The sequence below is a fragment of the Adiantum capillus-veneris genome, chromosome 2 (assembly GCF_014529385.1).
Source record: "Adiantum capillus-veneris isolate H3 chromosome 2, ASM1452938v2, whole genome shotgun sequence".
Classification (NCBI taxonomy): domain Eukaryota; kingdom Viridiplantae; phylum Streptophyta; class Polypodiopsida; order Polypodiales; family Pteridaceae; genus Adiantum; species Adiantum capillus-veneris.
The window spans coordinates 107,124,549-107,147,619 of record NC_140932.1 but is presented as its reverse complement, the minus strand read 5'-3'; the positions used below and the strand labels follow the sequence as shown (position 1 = coordinate 107,147,619).

The window sequence follows — 23,071 nt, the reverse complement described above, 5'->3', positions numbered from 1 at the left end:
ATTTAGCTAGATACCAGAAGCACATGGATACAAACGACATAGGAGTTGGGCACGGAGATGGCTTTCTATAGAGAGCATCTGCTCCAACTAACACAGGATGGGTATGTGATCAGACCTGCCTACATGGACACTCATTTATCCCATGGGATACGACGTGCTGTTGGTCAGATGCGCACATCATCGCATCAGATAGATTGAAACTGGCAGATTTAGGAGAGTACTGGTAGAGGCCAGGATTTGCCAATTGTGTCATATAGAGCCAGAGATAGAGTTACGTCACATTTGCCATTGTCCGGTATACTATGAGATACGAGGCTGGTTTCATTGTCTATTCAGAGGGCTTTGGACCGTTGACTAGAGTCATGAGATATCAAGATCACAGGTGCCTCGGGTTGTTTTTGCCAGAGCTGCGCAGACAAAGGGAGAGTCACTTGAGGAGATCAGGAACTGGGAGACATTCACAGAGAGAGATCACTGACTTCTTTAGAGCCGGGACTCAGCAGCCAGGTGAGCATGCTTTAGAGCAGACTTCAGAGCCCACCTATACCAGAGGTATATTAGTTGACAGAGCCATCGAGCCCGGGAGAGCTAGACGCCCATGTCTACGAGGGCGACCAGGGCATCGATGGAGGCTCCATCAGAGGATCAGGATTGTCCTAGCACAACATGGGAGGCGGCCAGTACAACATTTTACAGAGGCAGACATTGACGATGCTCTTCAACAACCGATGCAATACTTTCTCGGACAACGCCCAACGCCAGGCATCCTCAGGCAATGATGATGTTGATGATTTTAGTTTTCACTTTACTTCATTTTTATTTTGTACCCAGACATTGAATTAGATCCACCAAGATTGTATCGGTTTGGTCTCGTAGGTCATTTTGGCCTTTTAAAGACGTTTAATATAACATTTCATTTCTCACTCTCGGTCTCAGCTATGGTGGGCTCTCTTGAGGCAATGAGCTGCATGTGAAAGCATCCTTGCACACACAAGGGGGAGGAGCGATCTGCTCAGAATCCGATGGGGCCAAGTCCAATAGGGGCACCTTGGCGAGCCGAGGAAAATTCATTTCTTGGCGGCGCTCATCAGAGCAATAGAACCATCGCTACAGGCTTCTCCTCTCTCTCATATGCTGTCGTCGTCTGTGCAAGCCATAGCAAGCTTGTGTACACACTTGGCATCCCTCTTTAAGAATTAATTAAAAGGCTTTGGTTGGCCATCCCCTCCAAGGTGGTCTTTCCCATAGCACGTCTCAAGCTCATCCGGAGCTCGGAATTTTTGAGAGAGAGGCAGGGATTGTTTCAAGAGACATCCCAAGAGAGTAAGCAAGTCAATTCCGAAAGATTTCTAGTCTTCTTCTCAGTTTTTTGTAGAGATTAACCACAATCCAAGTTTCGTGGATCGTATCGAAAGGCAAGAGGGATTAAGCCTTCTTCTGAGGTTCCAAGGGCTACCTGCTAGAGTTACAAGCTCTTTAGAGCCCGTATTCCTTGGAGCTCGAGAACAAGAAGAGGCTTCGGTGTTTGCAAAGCAAGCAAGACAAGGTCTTCAAAGCTTCATTGAATTGCCCAAGGAGCACATTTTCGCACGATCATTCCATCATGTCATCGGACATCAGTATTCCAGAAGATCATACGTTTGATTTTCAAGATCCTCCACAACTGGGTCCAGATGCAGCTATGATGTGCAAGCAGTGGAGAATTGATTTTTTGCCCAGCAATGAAACAAAGAAGAATTGGAAGGCATGGGACAAATGTTACATGCACAATTCTACTATAACTAGTTATATCTCCAAATATCGCAAGATTGTTCTTAAGCTGGATGGATTAGACGAGTTCCACAAAGTTAGAGGTTTTCTTCGTGGTCTCCATCTTCATATCGAGGTATCACTTACTCATTTGCATCCAAAGGCATTGGAAAAAGCAATTGCAAAAACTTTGGTATATGAGCATGATGCAACAGACACTATGAATCTAAGATATTGAATCTCCTAGGAGGGGTATGCGTTGTACAAATTCTCTATCTGCTACTAACTTTGCACGAGCAAGGACAAAAAATTATGCGCTTCCATTGTTGATTGAATTCACATGCCGAAAGAGATTGCCCTCTACTGTCACAAAGTGATGATGTGGCATGGCCTAAAGGACGGAAGGAGGGGCCAAAACCCTAGCAAAGAGGCAGAAGATGTTTTTCAACTTACAGAAATCTTCTGAGTGGCCCAGAAGGGGTTAAAGAGTTCCCAACTTATGGTATGCCCGGCTGAGGGGCCTAAACCCTTAAAAACAAAGCAGAACCCCAAAAATTATGCAGCGAGCTGATGATGTGGCAGGTTGTACAGACGTCTGCGATTTGCGTTGCAAATCACACTGACAAGCTGACGTGGCATATTGTATGGACAACCCAAAGGGTGCTAGCTTTTGGTTACCGGATGCTTTTAGACTATTGCTTTTCATGTATTGCTTTTGGCCAAGGGCCTTTATAAGTGTGCCAAAGCCTCCTCCTCTTGCACTTTTGGGTGGTAGCAATGTAGAGAGAGCAAGGACCCTCCGACATTGTACTTGTTGAAGCTTAATAATTAAGAATACCGAGGAAGGGCGCCAGTCTTTGGGGCCAATACTTTTGGGCACGGAACTCCAACGTGCTATGTCGTCTCTCTCTCTCTCCGGTTTGTTCAGTTCTTTCAATTTCTCTTGCGTGTGTTGCACTAGATCTTCGTCTTGGGGTGTACAAGCCTATTACAATGGTATCAGAGCTTAGATAACTATTCTTCTACGGAGCATCCGATCCCTTTATTTGTAGCACCCATGGATTCAGTCGACGAATCCCACCAGGAGGAAACTATTGCACCCAACCATTCGGGTACAAGAGAAAACAATGGAGATTCGAACAGACATCGACCACCTTCCGATGATTCGAGAGAAGAGTATGATCCGTCTCCGTCCACAGAATACGAAAGAATGGAAATGTAGCGTCAACAACAGGTTGACACCTATGCTCGACAAATGCTTCAATACTCCAAGGATCCCCCGTACACGAAATTTTTGGTGAAGCACCCACTTGACAAGGTGCATTCCCGAGGGTGTGCCACCATCCATTCGCCTCTCAAGTCGGCTTTGAAGAAGAAATCTACACCGGCGGTACCAAGACAAAGGATATACTCAGAGGATGAATTTGCTGAAGCTGTAGAGCGATGAATGAGCAGACTCATGAAGACCAAGAGGCAGCCGTGGAAGAAGAGTCGGGTAGCAGACTATCCCAGCTACTTGGGTCGAAAGTCTACCTTTGAGGCCACCAGTACGCCAAAGAAACGTGTTCGATTTCAAGAAGTTTCTAATTCGTCCTCGTCCTCTTGTAACAGTTCAAAGAGTTCTTCTTCCTCTGACTCGAGCGATGAGGATAGAAAGAACAAGAAGAGAAGAAAGACTCAGAGAACAAAGGCAAGAAGAAGGCAAAGAAGAGCAGATCCTACACAAGATCTCGAAAGCACTTTGATAGTTCGGATGAGGACTCCTCGTCCTCCGAGAGCTCGGATTCTGATGAGCCAATGCACGCAACAAAGAGGAAGTATCGAGCCAACTAGTACGACCACCTGGAGGACGAGGGCAAGAAGCCCAAGGATTTCAAGGAGGGTGGGCGTGCTTTAAAGTTTGATACGTTTTTTGGCTTTAAGTATACCCACAAAGTCCTCGCTTTTATCCAACAGTTCGACAAAGATTTTTCGGGAGGGCGCTATTCCGAGCACTCCAAGGCACGAAGAGCGGCGTCCTATCTCAAAGGGAATGCCCAAACCTAGTGGTCTACCCTACACTGCTACACAGGGAAGCACCGACGAAGTGGCTACAATTCAAACGGGTTTTCACTTCTTCATGGCTCACTCAGGAATACGAACAAGATGTAATTACAGCTTGGAGTCATCTGAGGATGACCAAGGAAGATACACTAGATGCCTACTATCAAGAGATTTTGGGATACTTTTCTACCTGCCTCTTCTTTTAAGAAAATCACCTTCAAGCAACAAATTGAGCGATTCTGTTGTGGACTACCCAAAGAGATACGGAGTTATCGTTTGCAGAAGAAGTTCGAGTCCATGTAGCGGTTAATGGGACATGCCAAGCAAGGGTTTGCAATGCACACAAACATTCTTACTTACCCTACAGATAGGCTTGTGGCAATCTGGACCGGGCAAGAATCGAACAATGGTAATAGGAGGAAGGGAAACCAACAAAAAAGAAACCTTCGGGCCCTTGATTGTCAATGGAGTAGCACACCGTGTACTACAAAGAGGGTAAATGCTATAGATGCGGGGAACAAGGGTATGTCCTTGATAGGTGCCCCAACAAAGCGTCCAATGATTAGGCTCAGGACAAGCCAGAGAGTTCTAGAGTAGCAGAGGAGCGAGCAAAGAAAGGAAAGACAAAAGCAAGACTGGCAACGGATCTTATGGGGATCGACTTCGGCCATTTCAAATTTAATAAAATCTAATTGTTTGTTTACTCGATCTACTTAAATGAGTTAGATGACAATAAAACATCAAATTTGTTTGACCTTGAGAAGAAACGACAAGATTTTTAGCAAGCTCAAGCTGATTGTTTCTCTGAAGGCTTACTTGGAGAGATAATTCCCTAGCGTTTTGAAGATCACAACATTGAATTGATTCCTGGCAACACACCGCCGAACCGGTCACCTTATCAAGTTAGCAAAGCCCAAACAAGGAAATTATGAATCGAGTGAAAGAGCTTCTAGAGAAGGGTCTCATTCAAACCAATACATCACATTACTGTTCACCAGTGTTATTAGTATTAAAGAAAGATGAATCTTGGAGAATGTGCATTGACTACAGAGCTCTTAACAAAACCACCATCAAGAACAGGTTTCCAATACCCATGATCGATGATATACTGGACACGCTACAGGGCTCTACATGTTTGTGGAGAATCGACCTGAAAAGTGGCTATCATCATATCAGGATCGCTCCGGGAGATGTATACAAGACCACGTTCAGGACCTCCTTTGGATTGCACAAGTATTCGGTGATGCATTCCAGTCTCACGAATGCTCCTCCAATGTTCAATAGGATGATGGACAGGATTTTTAGAGATTACAGGTCATTTGTGGGCACTTTCTTCGACAACATCATCGTATTCTCCAAGAGTGAGGCAGAGGACATACACCATCTATTACACGTTTTCCAAGCATTGCGGAAACATTGAGAAAAAGAGCGAGTTTTTCTTGCCAGAGATACATTTTTTGCGACACATTGTCTCTGCAGAGGGTGCAAAAATGGACCCGACCAAAGTTAAAACCAATTGAGATTGGCCAGATTTGAAGAATGTACCTGAAGTTCAAAGTTTTTTGGGTTTATGCTCGTACTACCGGCGGTTTATTCAAAAGATTGCAGAGGATGCTTTCTCCGTTACACATTCTGACACAGAAAGGGCTTCTTTTTTCTTGGGGACCATCTGAGATTGCAGCATTTAAGACTCTAAAAGAGAAGTTGACAATTGGCCCATTGTGGTTCTACCAAATTTGCAAAAGCCATTTGAGGTTTACTGCAACCAGACTGCGTGTGGTCGGCGGTCGCAATCTGGGAGCGGTCTTAATGCAAGAAGGCCATGTTGTAGCTAATGAGAGCAAAATGTTTCCGCACCCAGAGCGGGTTGCATAGATTTATGAGAAAGAGCTATTGGCAATCATCCATGCTCTTACTCAATGGCGCCATTTTCTACTCGAAGCCGATTTTATAGTGCGCCGACCACCAAAGTTTGCGATTGTAAAGTGCAGCGGAAGTGAATGTTGAACTTTGCTCAAGATGAGTGCTCCAAACTGTGCTCAAGGTTCCTTTTACTTACGGAAGGGAGAGCCTTCCGTTCCTTTGATGAGAGAGGGCAATGGACACAAACAAAGTGGATGAACACTGTGAATGAAGGTGCTGAGACTGAGAGATAGAGAGAGAAGAGAATACGACACCTGAATGTTGTCAAACCCTCCTCCGAAGGCCCCACTCTCTATGGTGAGAGCGGTCTACTTATGATTGCACAAATCTCTATAGTGCTTGGACTTGCCGACGATGAGGACGACGACGAAACGGGCTGAAATCTACAAATCTTTATCTGCTGAATTCTGACTCTATGGTGGTGACGATGTTGATGGCGACGATGCGACGACGACGCGCTGAAAACGTAGATGCTGAAATCTGCGTCTTCCGGGCTGAAATTGCAAACTTCACGGGATCTGACCGTGCGACGAGGATCTACTGTGGGAAGGTGAGATCTGTGAGGTTCGGGGGTTCTACTGCAGGTGCTAACTGCTGAAAACACTGGTCTTCTTGTTGCCTTGTCGTGCCGGAACTGCAAAAACGTTGAGGTCCAGGCTGATCCAAAAACGCTAGGGCTCGTTTCTGTCTTTTGCTGCTGCCGGTTGTCTTGCGATGCAAAATGCTAGGCTGATCTGCTGTGGTTCTGTCGCCAGGCTGATGCAGAAGCAAAAACGCTGGCTGATCTGAGTTCTTGTCCAAAAAACGCTAGCCCATCTGCTGTGAAACAAAAACGCTAGGTATCTTGGGGTCCTACTGAGAAGTTGCCTGTGAACACACTGGTTCCTGCTGCCTCTTCTGCCAGAAAGTGCTAGCTCTGTTTTCCTTATATATTTCATTAGCAAAATTGCCCTACCTAGTTCCCAACAAAAGTCGCTTAATAAATAAGTAAAAAATGTCAAAAAATAGGGAAAATAGGTCTATGCACTGTAAAAATGCTACTGATGGGATCTGACTGGAATCTGATGACCATGTTGTGTGCAACCAGAGGATATGCATCTATTTTAAGTGTCTGGACATGCACGGTCTGCAAACAGACTCACAAAAGTGCCAGATTACTTCCTATCCTAGACTGACTTGACTGAACTGAACCCTGGTCATGCTGTAGCTTGTCCACGGACACATAGGGTTGGATGTGTCACGTGACAGCGATACTTCTTGTCCCAGAAACGGATATCAGACAAACAAATGAGATGGACAAATATTTTGTCGCAGTTTCACTTTCAGATCGTTCATGTGAAGGGAAAGAAGAACTTGGTGGCAGGTGCGTTGTCTCGAAAGCCATGAATTTCGGCTATTTCGGCGATTCACCATCTAAACTTCGAGATTATGGTAGATCAATAGGCCACCAATCCAGATTTTGCAAACATCTTTGATCGGTTATAGAGTGGAGAGACCATTGCAGGCTATTCTCTAAAGGCATGCTACTTGATGCGGAAAACTATGTTGTGTGTTACTCAACCGTTGAAGAAACAAGGTTTTAACAGAGTGCCACTGTCCAATTCTTTTTGGACCATCGCGGCACAGACACCACCTTGATAGGTGTGGAGAAGTACTACTGGCGAGGCTCAAAAAGGATGTGGACAAGTTTGTTCGCAGCTGCTTAGTATGCCCAAAGGTCAAGTTTGACAGGCTTAAGGCACCAAGTCTTCTACAACCTCTACCTATTCCTAGCCGACCTTAAGAAAGTATAGCAATGGACTTCCTTTTTTATCTTCCCAAGAATCAGAGTAGACATGATGACATTTGGACAATCATCGACCAATTCACCAAGCAAGCTCACTTCATTCCGGTAAAGATGACAGTTAAAGCTGACCATTTGGCTAAGCTGTTTGTCTCGCAAATTTTTCGATTACATGGTATGCTGAGTCTATAGTTTCAGATAGAGATCCCCGTTTTACGAGTTTGTTTTGGAGGGCAATTGTAAAAGACTTAGGCACCCCAAGTCGAGAATCTAGCATGACACACCAGAGAATCACTTAAAAATACTTCACACTTTAATCACAGTTCAATTGAGTCGACACGGCCCGGCGTAGCTCTGTGCCTAGAGAGATTGGCCTCATAGATTGGCTGCTGGCGCCCCTTTCGGTATTTATTTTTATATTAATGCTTGAGCAAAGTTACAATGCCCGCAGTCCTCTCTGCTCGAAGGCTGGTCAATAATCTAAGCCAAAGAGTCGCCTTGGGGTCTTATTTAAAGGCCCTTGGCCATGGAAAAGCAGTTACATGAAAATCTTCAAACTCAAAAGCTATTTGCCCCAAAAGCTAGCAGTGTGAAACGTGGAAATCCGTACATTGTACCACGTCAGCACTGTCAGCACAATTTGCAAAAATTCCGTACCAAATGCCACGTCAACTTAATTTGCGATGTCCGTACAGCCTGCCCGCCAGCTTTTTTTAAAAAAATTCTTAATGTCGCTAGGGCCCCATCGAACGGGACCCTATAAGTTGGACAACTTATACTTTTCATCCTGTCAATTGGGCATGCCACGTCATAATTTTGTGACATACCCCACTCTTGAAAGAATTGTAATCGCCCTCGACCATGCCTGCAAAAACAAACATAAGCCATAAACCAATTCAATAGACACTGACTCTAAGTACAGACGCACTAGACGATGCAAATCTAGCACTTACTCAAAGATGACTAAGTCAGTGCGCATTTAGACCGTATCCACATCAAATCACATAAAATTCCATCCAGATCTAAGACCATGATTCCTGGCAACGTATTTAGCAATCGCATCTAGATCCACACCGGACCTCACTGGTGTCGGATTAACCAATTCTTATTGCGATCATATCTATAGTATCTCAAGACCGAAATGTTGCACTCATTTCACCTTTCGATCCTGCACTCAAAAAAAATCACATGAGAGAGTACACATCAATCACATTCAATTTCGGAAATTCCCATTTTCAATTTCCTGTTCCATAAAGTCATACAACAAAATAATGTCAGCACATCAATATCCCTGAAATCCAAAGGAAAATCAGTGACTTTATTCCATCTAGGTAATCTGTGATAACGGAGCGGAGTTAACTCCCCTCTCGTGCAGTCCCGTCTGCACCAGACTCAACCTTGCTGATCTCCGAGATCTTTCCAAGTAGACGCAGCCGAGCCAAAAGGCTGAAGGTAAAGTTTCAATATCTAAGGAGTATCTGCTAGATCCTCCTCCTCCATCCACTTTGCATCCAATCTGTGATAACGGAGCGGAGTAACTTCCCTCTCGTGCAGTCTCGTCTGCACCAGACTCAACCATGCTGATTTGCGAGATCTTTCGGAGTAGAAGCAGCTAAGCCAAAAGCCTGAAGGTAAAGTTCCAATATCTGAGGAGTATCTGCTAAGTCCTTCTCCTCAATCCACTTCGCATCCAATGCCAGATAGTTCTTGAATTTCACTAAGAACCGCCGAATCACTTTACCTTTCACTTTCCTTTCTTTGTGAGCCTGTATCTATTTTGGAACGAGTATCTCCTCGCTCTCTTCCACTTCAAGTTGCTCATCAGGCTTCCTGTCAACTGGCACCTCACTCTTAAAAGGTATATATATATATATATATATATATATATACCTAGATGAATCCAGGATAAAAGCATTGTGAATCTTCCAAGTGTCTGCCAACTTGAGTCTTAACGATACATCATTTACCTTTTCTTGAATCTAGAAAGCGCCATAATACCTCATGCTGAGCTTTGGAAAAAGCCGCTCCTTTCCCTTCGTTTCCTTAGGCATGCCTTCTCAAAGTGTAAGAGCACCTAGTCATCCTCCTTCAGCTTCAAGTCGCATCTATGCTTATCTGCTGCCTTCTTATGCTGTGCTTGAGACTTCTCTAGAGTCTCGCGAACCTTGGCAAAAGCAGTGTCCAAATCCCTCGTGTACTGATCCGCTTCAAAAATCTTGACTTTGGTGCTTAGAAAGAGAGGAACTTTCTTAGCACCTTCGATTACCTCAAATGGCGCCTCCCCGTCAAAGAGTGAAACGTGTTGGTGTAGGAAAATTCCACCAACGGCAAGTACTTTTCCCATTGAGTCTTCTAATCCGAAATGTAAGACTTCAATAAATCCAAAACCATTAAATTGGCTATCTCACATTGCCCATCTATCTGTGGGTGGAATGAGGATGAGAACTGTAACCGCGTGTCAATGTTCTCCCAAATTGCCCTCCAAAACAAACTCATGAATCGGGGATCTCTGTCCGAGACTATCAAGTCTGGTCTTCTTTACCGGAATAAAATGAGCATGCCATGTGACAAAAAATATGTGAAATGAACAGTCTCGCCAAATGATCAGGCTTAACCGTCTTCTTTACCAAAATCAAATGAGCTTGCTTGCTAAATTCGTATGCCCAAATGCCATCACGGCCACTTTGAGTCTTGGAAAGATAAAAAATGAAATCCATAGCAATGCTTTCCCGGGGCGCGAGAGAATGGGTAAAGACTGTAGAAGTCATGGTGCCTTATGCCTGTCAAACTTGACCTTTTGGCATACCAAGCAACTGCGAACAAAGTCATCCACATCCTTTTTGAGCCTGGGCCAATAGAAGTAACGCTCAACACCCTTCAAGGTGGTATCTATGCCGCGGTGGCCTCAAAAAGGTGGACAGTGGCACTCTGTCAAAACCTTTTTCCTCAACGGATGTATAGCACACAACATCGTTTTCCGCATCAAGTAGCCGTCCCGTATAGAATAGCTTGTAACTATCTCCCCACTCTGTATCCGGCTAAAGATGTCTACAAAGTCAAGATCTGTTGCATATTGATCTACCATGTCCTCAAAACTTCAATGATGGATCGCGGAAATAGCCAGAACCAAGGACTTCCAAGACAACGCATCTGCCACTACGTTCTTATGTCCCTGTACATGGACTATCTAGAAATGGAACTGTGATAACTTATTAGCCCATCTCGTCTGCTTTTTTGAAAGTTGCTTCTGCGACAAGAAGTAGCGTAAACTCTGATGATCCATAAAGACTGTAAAATCAGCTCCAAGTAAATAGTGTTGCCACTGCGTAAGAGCATAGATAACTGCCAATAGCTCTTTTCCATAAATTTGTGTTACCATCTCGGGACGTGAAAACATCCTACTCTCGTAAGCAATGACATGGCCTTCTTGCATCAAAACTGCTCCTAGACTGGGACCACAAGTATCACAATAAACTTCGAATGGCTTTTGCAAGTTTGGCAAGGCCAACACTGGTCATGTAGTCAATTTCTCTTTGAGAGTCTGAAAAGCGGTAATCTTTGTCAATCCTCACGAGAAAGAGACTCCTTTCTGAGTCAATAAATGCAAAGGAGAAGCTATCTCTGCAAATTTTCGAATGAACCGCCAATAATAAGAGCACAGGCCCAAAAAGCTTTGAACTTCATGAACATTCTTTAAGTTAGTCCAATCGCGAATAGTCTCAATTTTGGCCGGGTCCATCTGTACTCCTTTTGTTGAGACGATGTGCCCCAATAAATGTATCTCGAAAAGAAAAATTCATTCTTTTTCACATTGATAACCAATCTATGCTTCTGCAATGCTTGAAAGACCTATAGCAGATGATGTCTGTATTCTGCTTCATTCTTGGAAAAAACTATAATGTAGTAAAAAAAAGTGCCCACAAAAGATCGATACTCTTTGAAAATCCTATCCATCATTCGGTTGAAAGTTGTTGGAGCATTTGTAAGTCCAAAAGGCATAACCAAATATTCGTACAAACCAAAGGTTGTCCGCAAAGTTGTCTTGTAGACATCCCCCAGAGCAATTCGGATATGATGATATCCACTCTTTAGATCAATTCTGCTAAAACAAGAGGATCCTTGTAGTCTGTCGAGAATATCATCGATCCTTGAAATAGGGAATCTATTCTTGATGGTGATTTTATTGAGAGCTCTATAGTCAATGCACATCCTCCAAGATCCGTCTTTCTTTAATAATAGCAATATTGGAGCGAAGAAAGGTGAAGTGCTAGGTTGGATGAGACACTTTTCTAGAAGTTCTTTTACTTGGTTGATTATTTCTTCATTTTGGCTCAGCTAACTCGATAAGGTGGCCAGTTTGGTGGTGTACTTCCCGGAATCAAATCAATTGTATGGTCCTCAAGATGAGGAGGTAACTCACCTAGTAGGCCTTTAGAGAAACAATCAACCTGTGTGTGCAGAATTTCTTGTCGTTCCTTTTCCAATTAAAACATATTTGTTGTTCATTATTCAATTCTTTCAAGAAGATCAAGTAAACAAAAAGACTGGATTTCGTTAATTTGGAAACTGCCAAAGCCGATACAAGTGGGACGGACTCGCCGTTCAATTTTACATCAAGTACAATTTCTTTGCCCTTCTCATTCTTCAAAGTTGCTTTCCTAGCCCTACAATACCACTGCACTGTTTTCGTGGAACCAAGCGATTCTTAGGAGGACGTCACACCCTTCTAAAGGCATGATGTAAAAGTCCTTGTGCCCTAAATACCCCTGACAATGGCTCGTACTCCTGAGTGAGCTTAAATTTAAGCTACTTGGTCGATGCTTATTTTCGTAAGAGAAGAGTTGACCACCATGTCCGAGCATTTTCTTTTAGATAAGAGGCCGCCCTTCTAATCTTTGGGTGGTCTGAGTAGCGCCCTCCAGAAAAAGCTATGACAAACTACTGAATGAAAGCAAGGGCTTTGTGGGCATCTCGAAATCTGAAAAGGTATCAAATTTGACTGCTTGTCCACCTTCCTTGAATTCTTTGGTCTTCTTATTCTTGTCTTCGAGAAAGTCATATTAATTTGCTTTGTAAAAATGCTTTCTCTTCGAATAAAACATTCGGTCCTCGAAGTCCAAACTCTAAGAAAAGGATGAATCCTCGTCAAAACTGTCAAAAAAGTGTCGAGATCTGCAATAGGATCTGTTTTCTTGGCCTTCTCCTTGTTCTTTCCCAATCTCTGGTTCTTTCGTCGTTTCTTGCCCTTTCCATCCTTCGAAGCATACATGCTTCTTCTATTTTCTTGGCCTTCTTCTTATTCTTTCCCAATCTCTGGTTCTTTCGTCGTTTCTTGCCCTTTCCATCCTTCAAAGCGTACATGCTTCTTCTGTTTTCTTGCATTCGCAAAAGAAGATTGACAGCCCAAATAACCAGGGTGGTCAATTCCCTTATTACGTTTCTTCGGTTGCTTCTTCGCCCCCAAAAGTTGGTTGACTTGTCTTTCGACAACATCATCAAGTTCATCTTCAATAAACATCCACTGGATAGGAGGTTTCTTGAGGGCGGACTTTATTGGGGAATTGATGGCTTTCTGCCATCGGGTATGTACTTCATCGATCGGGTGCCAAGTCAAAAATTTGGCATACTCGGGATCCTTTGAAAACTGGAGCATTTGCGCAATCATCAACATGCTATTGACGTTCCATCTCCATTAGTTGATACACCGTAGGCCGAGGTGGCCCGTATTCTTTATATGCTGTTTCATTTCAATTTTCCGTGCTGCCTCCCGTTGTCGAGAAGTTGGGCGCGCTAGCTGGGAAGACACGAGGTCCTTGGCTGTGGGAGTTCGTAGCTCAGAATAAAGAGAGAAAGAAAGTATTTAAAACCATTTAGGCAGTAGTAGATATATACAACAACTAAAATATACAAATCTTGATGGAGGCCCATTGATCCTTGAACATGCGGAATGTACTAGATGGGGTGTACTAAGCTATCTGTATGAAACTTCACTCTTGCTTGGTTGCCATAGCTTAAATATCTGGCCTTTTATGTTCAGCTCCTCATGCTGCTCACAAGTACTCGCCAGACAAGCAAGTGCCTCCCAAAAGGAGCAGCTGCCATTTCCCCTCTATTCTTGACAGATGCAGACTTGTAGAAGTGGCGACCAATGGAAGGGCCACTATCACGGTGGATGTTGACATTTGTGTAGAGGCTTCACAAGATCAGCAGAAGCAGTCTGCAAGGAGAAGAAGCACGACAAGATGGTGCACAATAAGGATCAAAACTTCCCCCATTGCTGCCCTCCCAGATGCAAGTAGTCCATCCCCCAATTTTCCACACACCCCCCCTCCATCCAAAATCACCGCAAGGCCGCCCCTATCCTCTGGCTTTTCTTTCCGAACTCGCCCCCCTTCACTTCACATGGGTTTCCATTCCCACCACACAATCCAGCTTCAGCAGGCCTCCTCCTTTCATTTGTTTTCATTTCTATTAATTAGTTTGCTCAATATTGCGGCTTGTTCCCACCTTGCTCATTATTGGCATGCCTCCTTTGTATGTTCTCATGGCTTTGATGTTTACCGCCTTCTCTGCTATGCCAGTCTTTGCATAATATTTGCCATCAGAACATAAGATTTCAATTGCTTTTATCGGGCTATATTGCCCGTTCAAAGGTCCCATCTTCCCACATTGACATCTGCTCTTTTTATGATAAGCACCAAAGTGGATATACCCAATTGTGGAATATTCAAAAGATGGCATATCCTAGATCAGTCTTACTGCCTTACAATAATCTTTGCATACGCTAAGACTGATCAACTTTATAAATGTAGCACTTTAGTCTCGGAGCCACACCATAGTCAATGCCCATATCCACAAAAAGTGTTTGGCCCACTTCTGGTAGACCTTGGTAACTGCCTACATTAAGCACATAAGCAAATGTTATTGCATATGTAAGGACATGCATCCAAACCCATGACACTGGCAGTTGCCCATGTATCTAAAACCGTTTGAGTTAGTCACTAAGCATGCTTTCTCGGCATAGACGTGCCACAGCATGACATCCACCCCCTCTGAACCTGCACATCCTCCGGTATGTGCCAACCGCGTCGGATCAAGCATTCTCACTATCCTCAGCCTTTGTTTCTTTGATGCCTGTGCAAAGGTTCATGAACTCACAACATCTAGAAAAACACCATGGTCTTGCATCTGCTCATCAAATTTTAGATCCTCTTCACCATATCCAAGGTCAGCATACTTCAAAATCAAAATGTTCCATGAAAGGACATCTCAAAAAAGGAAGCTGCTCAAACACTCGATATCCTCTGTCAAGCATACCATAAGTAGCATACATATTAATAACGCTACTTAACACGAGGCTTTTACCCAAAAATCCCTATCTTTTTATTTGGCATACAATTCCCTGACCTTGTCTAGACACTTGCGTAGGATCATGACTTGACCAAAATACATCTAGTAGTTGCTCATATGTAATCAGATCGGGCCTGAATTTAATCTCTACAGCTTTTGCCTGGTCACAAAATGTTACGTTACTCTGGATTGGCTTAAGAGCCACTGGTGTATCCAGTATTAGTTCTGAGAGCACCATTCAGGCACCCAAAGATAGCCTCATTGCACCAAAAGCTACCCAAAGCAAAAATGGCAGTTCTACCCTTTTCCAATCATGCATTTATGAGTATCATATGATTCCACAAACAGGATCATTAACTCTGTGCAATTTGCCATAGATTTGAATTGCATCTCAAAAAATTGTCGACCATTTGATCTATTTCTCTTTTCATCAAGACTGAGCACATTCCAATTGCATATACATTCAGGCGGGTTCCCAAAGGAGACGACGAGAAACCTTCTTCTATTCCTGTACTTGCAAGCAGCTCAAATATTGACACAAGCTTTCAAACAGCAAGCAAGTGTCAATGCATCAGTGGAATGCCCTCTGTTGAAAGTAACTTAATGGCTTACTCATCATTTCCAAGTTGAGCGTACCCTGCAATCAGCCCATCCCAGGCTACTATATCTTGACCTAGCATTTCCTCAAACACTTCTAGTGCTCTTCCGAGCATGCCACATTTACTGTGCATATCTAACAATGCAGTGACAAGAATACTGTCTACTAAAACCGCTGTCCACAATCTGAGCGTGGATTGCTCGACCCATCACTGAGGCTCCTACACTACCACATGCTCTCAAGATGCAAGCAAAAGTTACAGCATTTGGGAAGAGAGCCCCACGTTGCATGAGATCAAGACAATTCAATGCTTCCTCACCTTGGCCATGGTGCGCATATCCCCCAATTAACGTAGACCAGGAAACGGTAGTCCGAACGGGAAGTTCCTGAAGAATATGTTGAGCTTTAACTATAGCAGCACATTTTGCATACATACTGACAAGGGAGTTAGCTACGGAGGAGCTTGCTTCAAGCAAGACTCTTTTTATGATGTCCGCATGTAGCCTGATGCCCATGTATAGATCTTTCTTGTTGGCGCAAGCCCTTAATGAGGTTATGAAAGCAGAAGCATCTGTATTCAAGTGATTACTACTGCACAGAGATGCTTTGTAGTCATCTTTCCATCATCTGCACTCACCATCCTGCCTTGTTACCCTCTTTGGAGCAAAGGACGCTCATCACAAATAGGCTCTGTTGGAAACAGAAAAAACTGAAGTTGGAAAGAGTGCCTTTTTTTTTTTTTTTTTTATAAGTTTTGCGTCCATGATTTTGGTCCATTGTACGCTACACATTTGACTATATACGGCAGCACATTTTGAACTCATTTGTTTGCTCTCCATCAGCGTGGATGTGAGGGGAGTCCAAGTGTCCATGACTCCATGAGATAATGTGGAGGCAGGTAGGGAGCTCTCGCAATGGGACTGAGAAGATCTCCACCTTCACGAGACCACAAGTAAGGCCTCCCAGACAAGCCTCCTTACACTGCCCAAGCTTTGCATATCCTCCAATCAAATCAGTCCATGATACCACATTTTGATCTCCAATCCTGTTAAAGACTTTTTGTGCTTCTTCAAGTGAGTTGGTGTACATATCCACCAGAGTAGTGCCCACAATCATATCATGATCGAGTAAATCAAATTTCAATACATAATCATGAACTTCATGTCCCTTTTCTAGCATTTTGATGCTGCCAGAAGCTTTCAGAACATAAGTGAAGGTTACAGCATTTGAAGAGATGCCCCTCATAGGCATTTTCTTGAAAATCTGAAATGCGTTCCCACTATGACCACACTCCACAAATACAACTACGAGTGCATTCCATTGAGCCATATTTTGAATCTGAATACTGAAAAACACTTTCCATGCATGCATAAGTGGACCACACTTAACAAACATATCAACAAGGGAGCTGCCAATAAAGGCATCCACCTCAAACAACCCTGCATAAACTTTCAACATCCCCAAAATCAGCCCAGTAATTGACCAATTGTCGTATCTTTTAGGGCTCTTATCTTAGCTTTGGATTCCACCTGGATCAAAAGGTATCAGAAGTATCTTCTTTACCTCATAACCCTCACTGGTTCCTATTGCATCAAAAGGCATACACAGTAACCTGGCATCTATTAACTTGCATTCATCTTTGGCCAGAAAGCTTATAAATTGTATATCAAACTCATATACTGCATTTGGAATACCCTCATGATTCAAACCCTCTTTAGCTTGGTTTTGCAAGCTACCTTGGCATAGCTCAGGAACTTTGAACACAGGCTTTCCAACATCCTCGGCAACTTGCATGTTCCTGTACTCGTAGATACCCTGGTTGATGTCAACCATGTCTACATTATATGGCTTCCCATATATGTCATCAAGTATGCCCTCATCTACTAATTGCACCTGCTTATTCTGTTGTCGTTCACACTTATCTATTGTAGTGTCAACTGTTTGCAGAAAAGGTTTATGATTTGTATGCTCTAGTGAGACCTGTAAACTTTCAACAATCGGCTCATTAAGTCGAGCATCTGGGATGGCACCGTGAATCTTCTCCAAGACTCCTTGAATCATGTGATTGAAACTGGAGATCTTGCTCCAAAATCTCAGGCGAATACTCATGTTTGAGAGCTGCTTGAAAGTCATGCCCATGTTTTACCTGAATCTCTCGAACATAGACACTCATTTCTGGCACCACCAATTTCTCAAACACTTCAATCATCTTACTTTCTGAAACATTGTGACGTCCCATCTCTTGCACATAGACCTCGAGATATCCAAATACGTCATACCCATCGAACAAGTTCCTCTCATCATACACAAGCTGCATAGCTATATTCATTGCTTCTTCAATCTGCTCATCTTCAAGTCGTGCTACCTGCTCATGCATTCGACTAAAAACTTGTTGAAGCATCTGTATAATCTTCCCTTTGGCTATTGAGTCACTGTCCACCCCATATGCCAAAATTGCTTCAATCTGATCCAAAACACTATCTCCTACTGTAGTCGGCATCGCTCCCACCCCAGCTCTTTCGCGTCGGGTTCACCAGAAATGTCAAGAAGTTGGGTGCGCTAGCCGGGAAGACACGAGGTCCTTGGCTGTGGGAGTTCGTAGCTCAGAATAAAGAGAGAAAGAAAGTATTTAAAACCATTTAGGCAGTAGCAGATATATACAACAGCTAAAATATACAAATCTTGATGGAGGCCCATTGATCCTTGAACATGCGGAATGTACTAGATGGGGTGTACTAAGCTCTCTGTATGAAACTTCACTCTTGCTTGGTTGCCATAGCTTAAATATCTGGCCTTTTATGTTCAGCTCCTCATGCTGCTCACAAGTACTTGTCAGACAAGCAAGTGCCTCCCAAAAGGAGCAGCTGCCATTTCCCCTCTATTCTTGACAGATGCAGACTTGTAGAAGTGGCGGCCAATGGAAGGGCCACTATCACGGTGGATGTTGACATTTGTGTAGAGGCTTCACAAGATCAGCAGAAGCAGTCTGCAAGGAGAAGAAGCACGACAAGATGGTGCACAGTAAGGATCAAAACCTCCCCCATTGCTGCCCTCCCAGATGCAAGTAGTCCATCCCCCAATTTTCCACACACCCCCCCTCCATCCAAAATCACCGCAAGGCCGCCCCTATCCTCTGGCTTTTCTTTCCGAACTCGCCCCCTTCAGTTCACGTGGGTTTCCATTCCCACCACACAATCCAGCTTCAGCAGGCCTCCTCCTTTCATTTGTTTTCATTTCTATTAATTAGTTTGCTCAATATTGCGGCTTGTTCCCACCTTGCTCATTATTGGCATGCCTCCTTTGTATGTTCTCATGGCTTTGATGTTTACTGCCTTCTCTGCTATGCCAGTCTTTGCATAATATTTGCCATCAGAACATAAGATTTCAATTGCTTTTATCCAACTATATTGCCCGTTCAAAGGTCCCATCTTCCCACATTGACATCTGCTCTTTTTATGATAAGCACCAAAGTGGATATACCCAATTGTGGAATATTCAAAAGATGGCATATCCTAGATCAGTCTTACTGCCTTACAATAATCTTTGCATATGCTAAGACTGATCAACTTTATAAATGTAGCACTTTAGTCTCGGAGCCACACCATAGTCAATGCCCATATCCACAAAAAGTGTTTGGCCCACTTCTGGTAGACCTTGGTAACTGCCTACATTAAGCACATAAGCAAATGTTATTGCATATGTAAGGACATGCATCCAAACCCATGACACTGGCAGTTGCCCATGTATCTAAAACCGTTTGAGTTAAGTCACTGAGCATGCTTTCTCGGCATAGACGTGCCACAGCATGACACCGTTCCAGAAGTGTCGGGAGGGTTCGTCTGATTCTTGTGAGAATCATCACCAAAATCCATGTGTGTCGTGGAAAAAGGGATCTGATTTCCCAGTAGAAGAGAAATCGGCTCAGCTCTGATACCACTATAACAAACTTGGGCGCCCCAAGTCAAGAATCTAGCACGACACACGAGAGAATCACTTAAAAATACTTCGCATTTAAATCACAATTCAATTGAGTTGACACGGCCCGGCGTAGTTCCATGCCTAGAGGGATTGGCCCCAAAGATTGGCGCCCCTTTCGGTATTCATTTTTATATTAAAAAATTTCAATGTCCGCAGGTCCTCTATGCTCGAAGGCTCGTCAGCAATCTAAGCCAGAGAGTGGCCTTGGGGTCTTATTTAAAGGCCCTGGCCATGGAAAAGCAGTTACATGAAAATCTTCAAACTCAAAAGCAATTTACCCCAAAAGCTGGTAGCGTGAAACGCGAAAATCCGTATGTTGTGCCACATCAGCACTGTTAGTGCAATTGGCGGACATTCCGTACAAAATGCCACGTCAGCCTGTCAACGTAATTTGTGGCGTCCGTACAGCTTGCCCGCCAGCCTTTTTTTTTTAATTCCTAATGTCCCTAGGGCCCCATCGGAACAGGACCCTATAAGTTGGAACTACTTTTGGTCCTATCAATTGGGCATGCCACGTCATAATTTTGTGACAAGTTACAACAATCTGGGAGAATATTGGCACATGGCTACAATTCTCAAACTCATTCCACCCCAGACAGATGGGCAATTGGAGATAGCCAATTTAGTGGTATCGGACTAGTTGAAGTCGCACATCTCTGATTAGAAGACTCAATGGGAGAAGTATTTGCCCTTGGTGGAGTTTTCCTCTAACAACATGATTCATACGTCTACGAGGAAGACATTATTTGAGATTATCAAGGGTGTCAAGAAAAGTTCCACCGATTCTGAGCACCAAAGATAAGATTTTTGAAGCATACCAGTACACATAGGATCTCGCCCATTGCTTTTGCCAAGGTACGGGAGGCTCCGGAGAAGTCTCAAGCACGGCATAAGAAGGCAGCAGACAAGCATCGACATCACTTGCAGCCGAAGGAGGATGATTGGGTGCTATTATGGTTTGAGAAGGCACACTTACGGAAACGGAAGGGTAAGGAGCAGCTTTTCCCAAAACTAAGTATGTGATACTATGACCCTTTCCAGATTCAAAAGAAGATCAATGATGTATCCTTCACGCTCAAATTACCAGATGCTTGGAACATTTACAACGCATTCATGTGAGTCTATTGAGACCTTTCAAAGGTGAAGTGCCATGCCAATGGACGGGGAGCTAGAAGAGCAGCACGAAGTGGAAGAGACAAAGAAGATTCGCATTCCAAAACAGGTCCTGGCTCACAAGGAAAGTGAAGCTTAGACACCGGTATTTAGTCAAGTTCAGGAACTACCCGGCTGTGGATGCCAAGTGGATGGAGGAGGAGGACCCAGCAGACACACCTCAAGTTTTAGAGCTTTACCTTGAAGCTTTTGATTTAGCACCGACTATTCCAAAAGTTACCGATGAATCAGCAAGTTGAATTTGGTGCGGTGCGGACTGCACAAAAGGGGAGTTACCCCGCTGCTTTGCTTACCTCAATGAAATAAAGTCATTGTTATCTTTTTGAGATTTCATGGATACCGACGGGCTAACAGTATTCTATTGAATGACTTTATGTAAAGAAGTACTTTGAATTGGGAATTTCTAAAATGAATCAATTACATGTGCTCTCTCTTCTGTATATGGTCTGAGTGCATGTTTAAAAGACGAAATGATTGCAACATTTTTGTCTTGTTCACCTGAGGGGTGATGTGGATATGATAGTAACGAGATTTAGTCAATGAAGACATCCGTCAGAGATAAGTATGGTGTGGGTGTGATTGCTAAGTAAGTTAGAATGATCATGATTCTCATCTAACATCTTGACGGGGATAGTGATATGAATGTGATGTAAATGCTCAGTTATTGTCGTCTTCGTGCAAGTGTTGGATATATGTGGTCTAGTACGTCGGCACTTAGAGTCAGTGTCTGTTGGACTAGTTTTTGTCATGTCTGTTTTGTAGGCGTAATCGAGGGCGATTACAATTCTTTCAAGAGGGGGTAATGTCACAAAGTGATGACGTGGCATGGCCTAACGCACGGAAGGAGGGGCCAAAATCCTAGCAAAGAGGCAAAAGATGTTTTACCAACTTACAAAACTCTTTCGAGTGGCCCAGAAGGGGTTAGATTTAAAAACCTAAACCCAAAAGACTTCCCAAATTATGGGACCCCTGGTTGAAGGGCCTAAAAACTTAAAAATAAAGCATAACCCCAGAAATTGTGCAACAAGCTGATGACGTGGCAAGCTATACGGATGTTTGAGTTGCGCCACAAATCACACTAACAGGTTGATGTGGCATGTTGTACGAACAGCCCAGAGGGTGCTAGCTTTTGGTTATCTAATGCTTTTAGACTACTGCTTTTCATGTGTTTCTATTGGCCAAGGGCCTTTATAAGTGTGCAAGGGCCTCCTTCTCTTGCAGTTTTGCATGGGAGCACTTCAGAGAGAGGGAGCAAGTTCCCTCGGACATTGTACTTGTTGAAGCTTAATAATAAAGAAATATCGAGAAGGGGTGCCAGTCTTTCGGGCCAATACTTCTTGGCACAAAACTCTGCTGTGTCGAGTCGTCTCTCTCTCTGTTTTGTTCAAATCTTTCAATTTCACTCATGTGTGTTGCACTAGATCTTTGGCTTGGGGTGTCCAAGTCTATTACTTCTACTCCGAGCAACAGAGCAAGATGACGCTCAGAGCACAAATCATCAAGTAGAATACACTGAAAGTTTACAGTAGATGTGTTTCCACTTCATTTTTTAGCACCAATATTACGTTTTCAAAATATTATGTTGCTTGGCAAGGACGAAATTGTTCCACCTACTCGCATGAGTGAGGAAACCAACGGAGGATATATTGGGAGTCGGCCTCTTTCCGAGGAATCGGGGACAAAGCACGGTCCATTCCCACCAATTGACCTCGACAGGATGGAGTTTCAACGTCAACTGCAGGTTGACACTTGTGCTAATCAAATGCTCGAGACTCCAAGGATCCACAGCAAGCAAAGTTTCTAAAGAATCACCCACTTGACGACCTTCATTCACAATGGCAGGCTGCCATTCACTCACCTCTCAAGTCGGCCATGAAACAGAAAGCAAAGCAGAGTGCAAACAAGCAAAAGCTATGCTCATTTGACAATGTTGTTGAGCAACAGGTCAATAAATTGATGAAGACTACGAAGAGCTCCTGGAAGAAGAATCGGTTAGCAGATTATCCCAGCTGTTTGGGTCCAAAGCCTACTTTTCAAGGTAGCTAGCAAGTCCAAGAAGCGTGTTCGCTTTGTGGATGACCCCAATTCATCGTCACCTTCTGATAGCTCGAAGAGTTCCTCTTTCTACGACTCCAACGAGGAGGACGCGAGCTACCGGAAGCGGAGAAAGACTCAAAAGAGCAAGAAGAGCAAGTAAACCAAGAAAAGCAGATGCCACAAGAAATCTCGGAAGCATCGGAAACACTATAACAGTTCTGACGAGGACACCTCTTCCTCTAGCGGTTCTAACCCAGACGAGTCAATGTTTGGAAAGAAGAGAAGACACCGGTATCATTTAAACGGTATGACCATCTCGAGAAGAAAGGAGGGAAGGCCAAGGATTTTGAAGAAGGTGGGCAAGCACTCAAGCTTGATACGTTTTCAGGCTATAAGGATACCCACTAAGCTCTTGCATTCATACAGCAATTCGATGT

The 23,071-nt window shown here is 43.7% G+C and overlaps 2 protein-coding genes across 4 annotated transcripts in view; both read right to left on the bottom strand.

Annotated features, from left to right (window-relative positions):
• Positions 1–23,071, bottom strand: part of LOC147463349 (outer dynein arm protein 1-like) — a 96,350-nt gene that overhangs the window by 1,832 nt on the left and 71,447 nt on the right. The gene's annotated exons all lie outside the window — the stretch shown is intronic.
• Positions 13,388–21,570, bottom strand: LOC147463350 (pentatricopeptide repeat-containing protein At3g28660-like). 2 transcript variants are annotated; one of them, XM_086488233.1, is made up of 2 exons: positions 14,919–21,570; positions 13,388–14,877 (listed from the first exon to the last, which is right to left on the bottom strand). In XM_086488233.1, exon 1 carries the CDS (start codon positions 17,583–17,585, stop codon positions 16,959–16,961), a length of 627 nt encoding a protein of 208 aa, XP_086344359.1. In that variant the 5' UTR covers positions 17,586–21,570; the 3' UTR covers positions 13,388–14,877; positions 14,919–16,958. The 2 variants fall into 2 exon arrangements, with proteins under 2 accessions (XP_086344359.1, XP_086344357.1); XM_086488231.1 differs by having other exon boundaries at positions 14,919–21,550.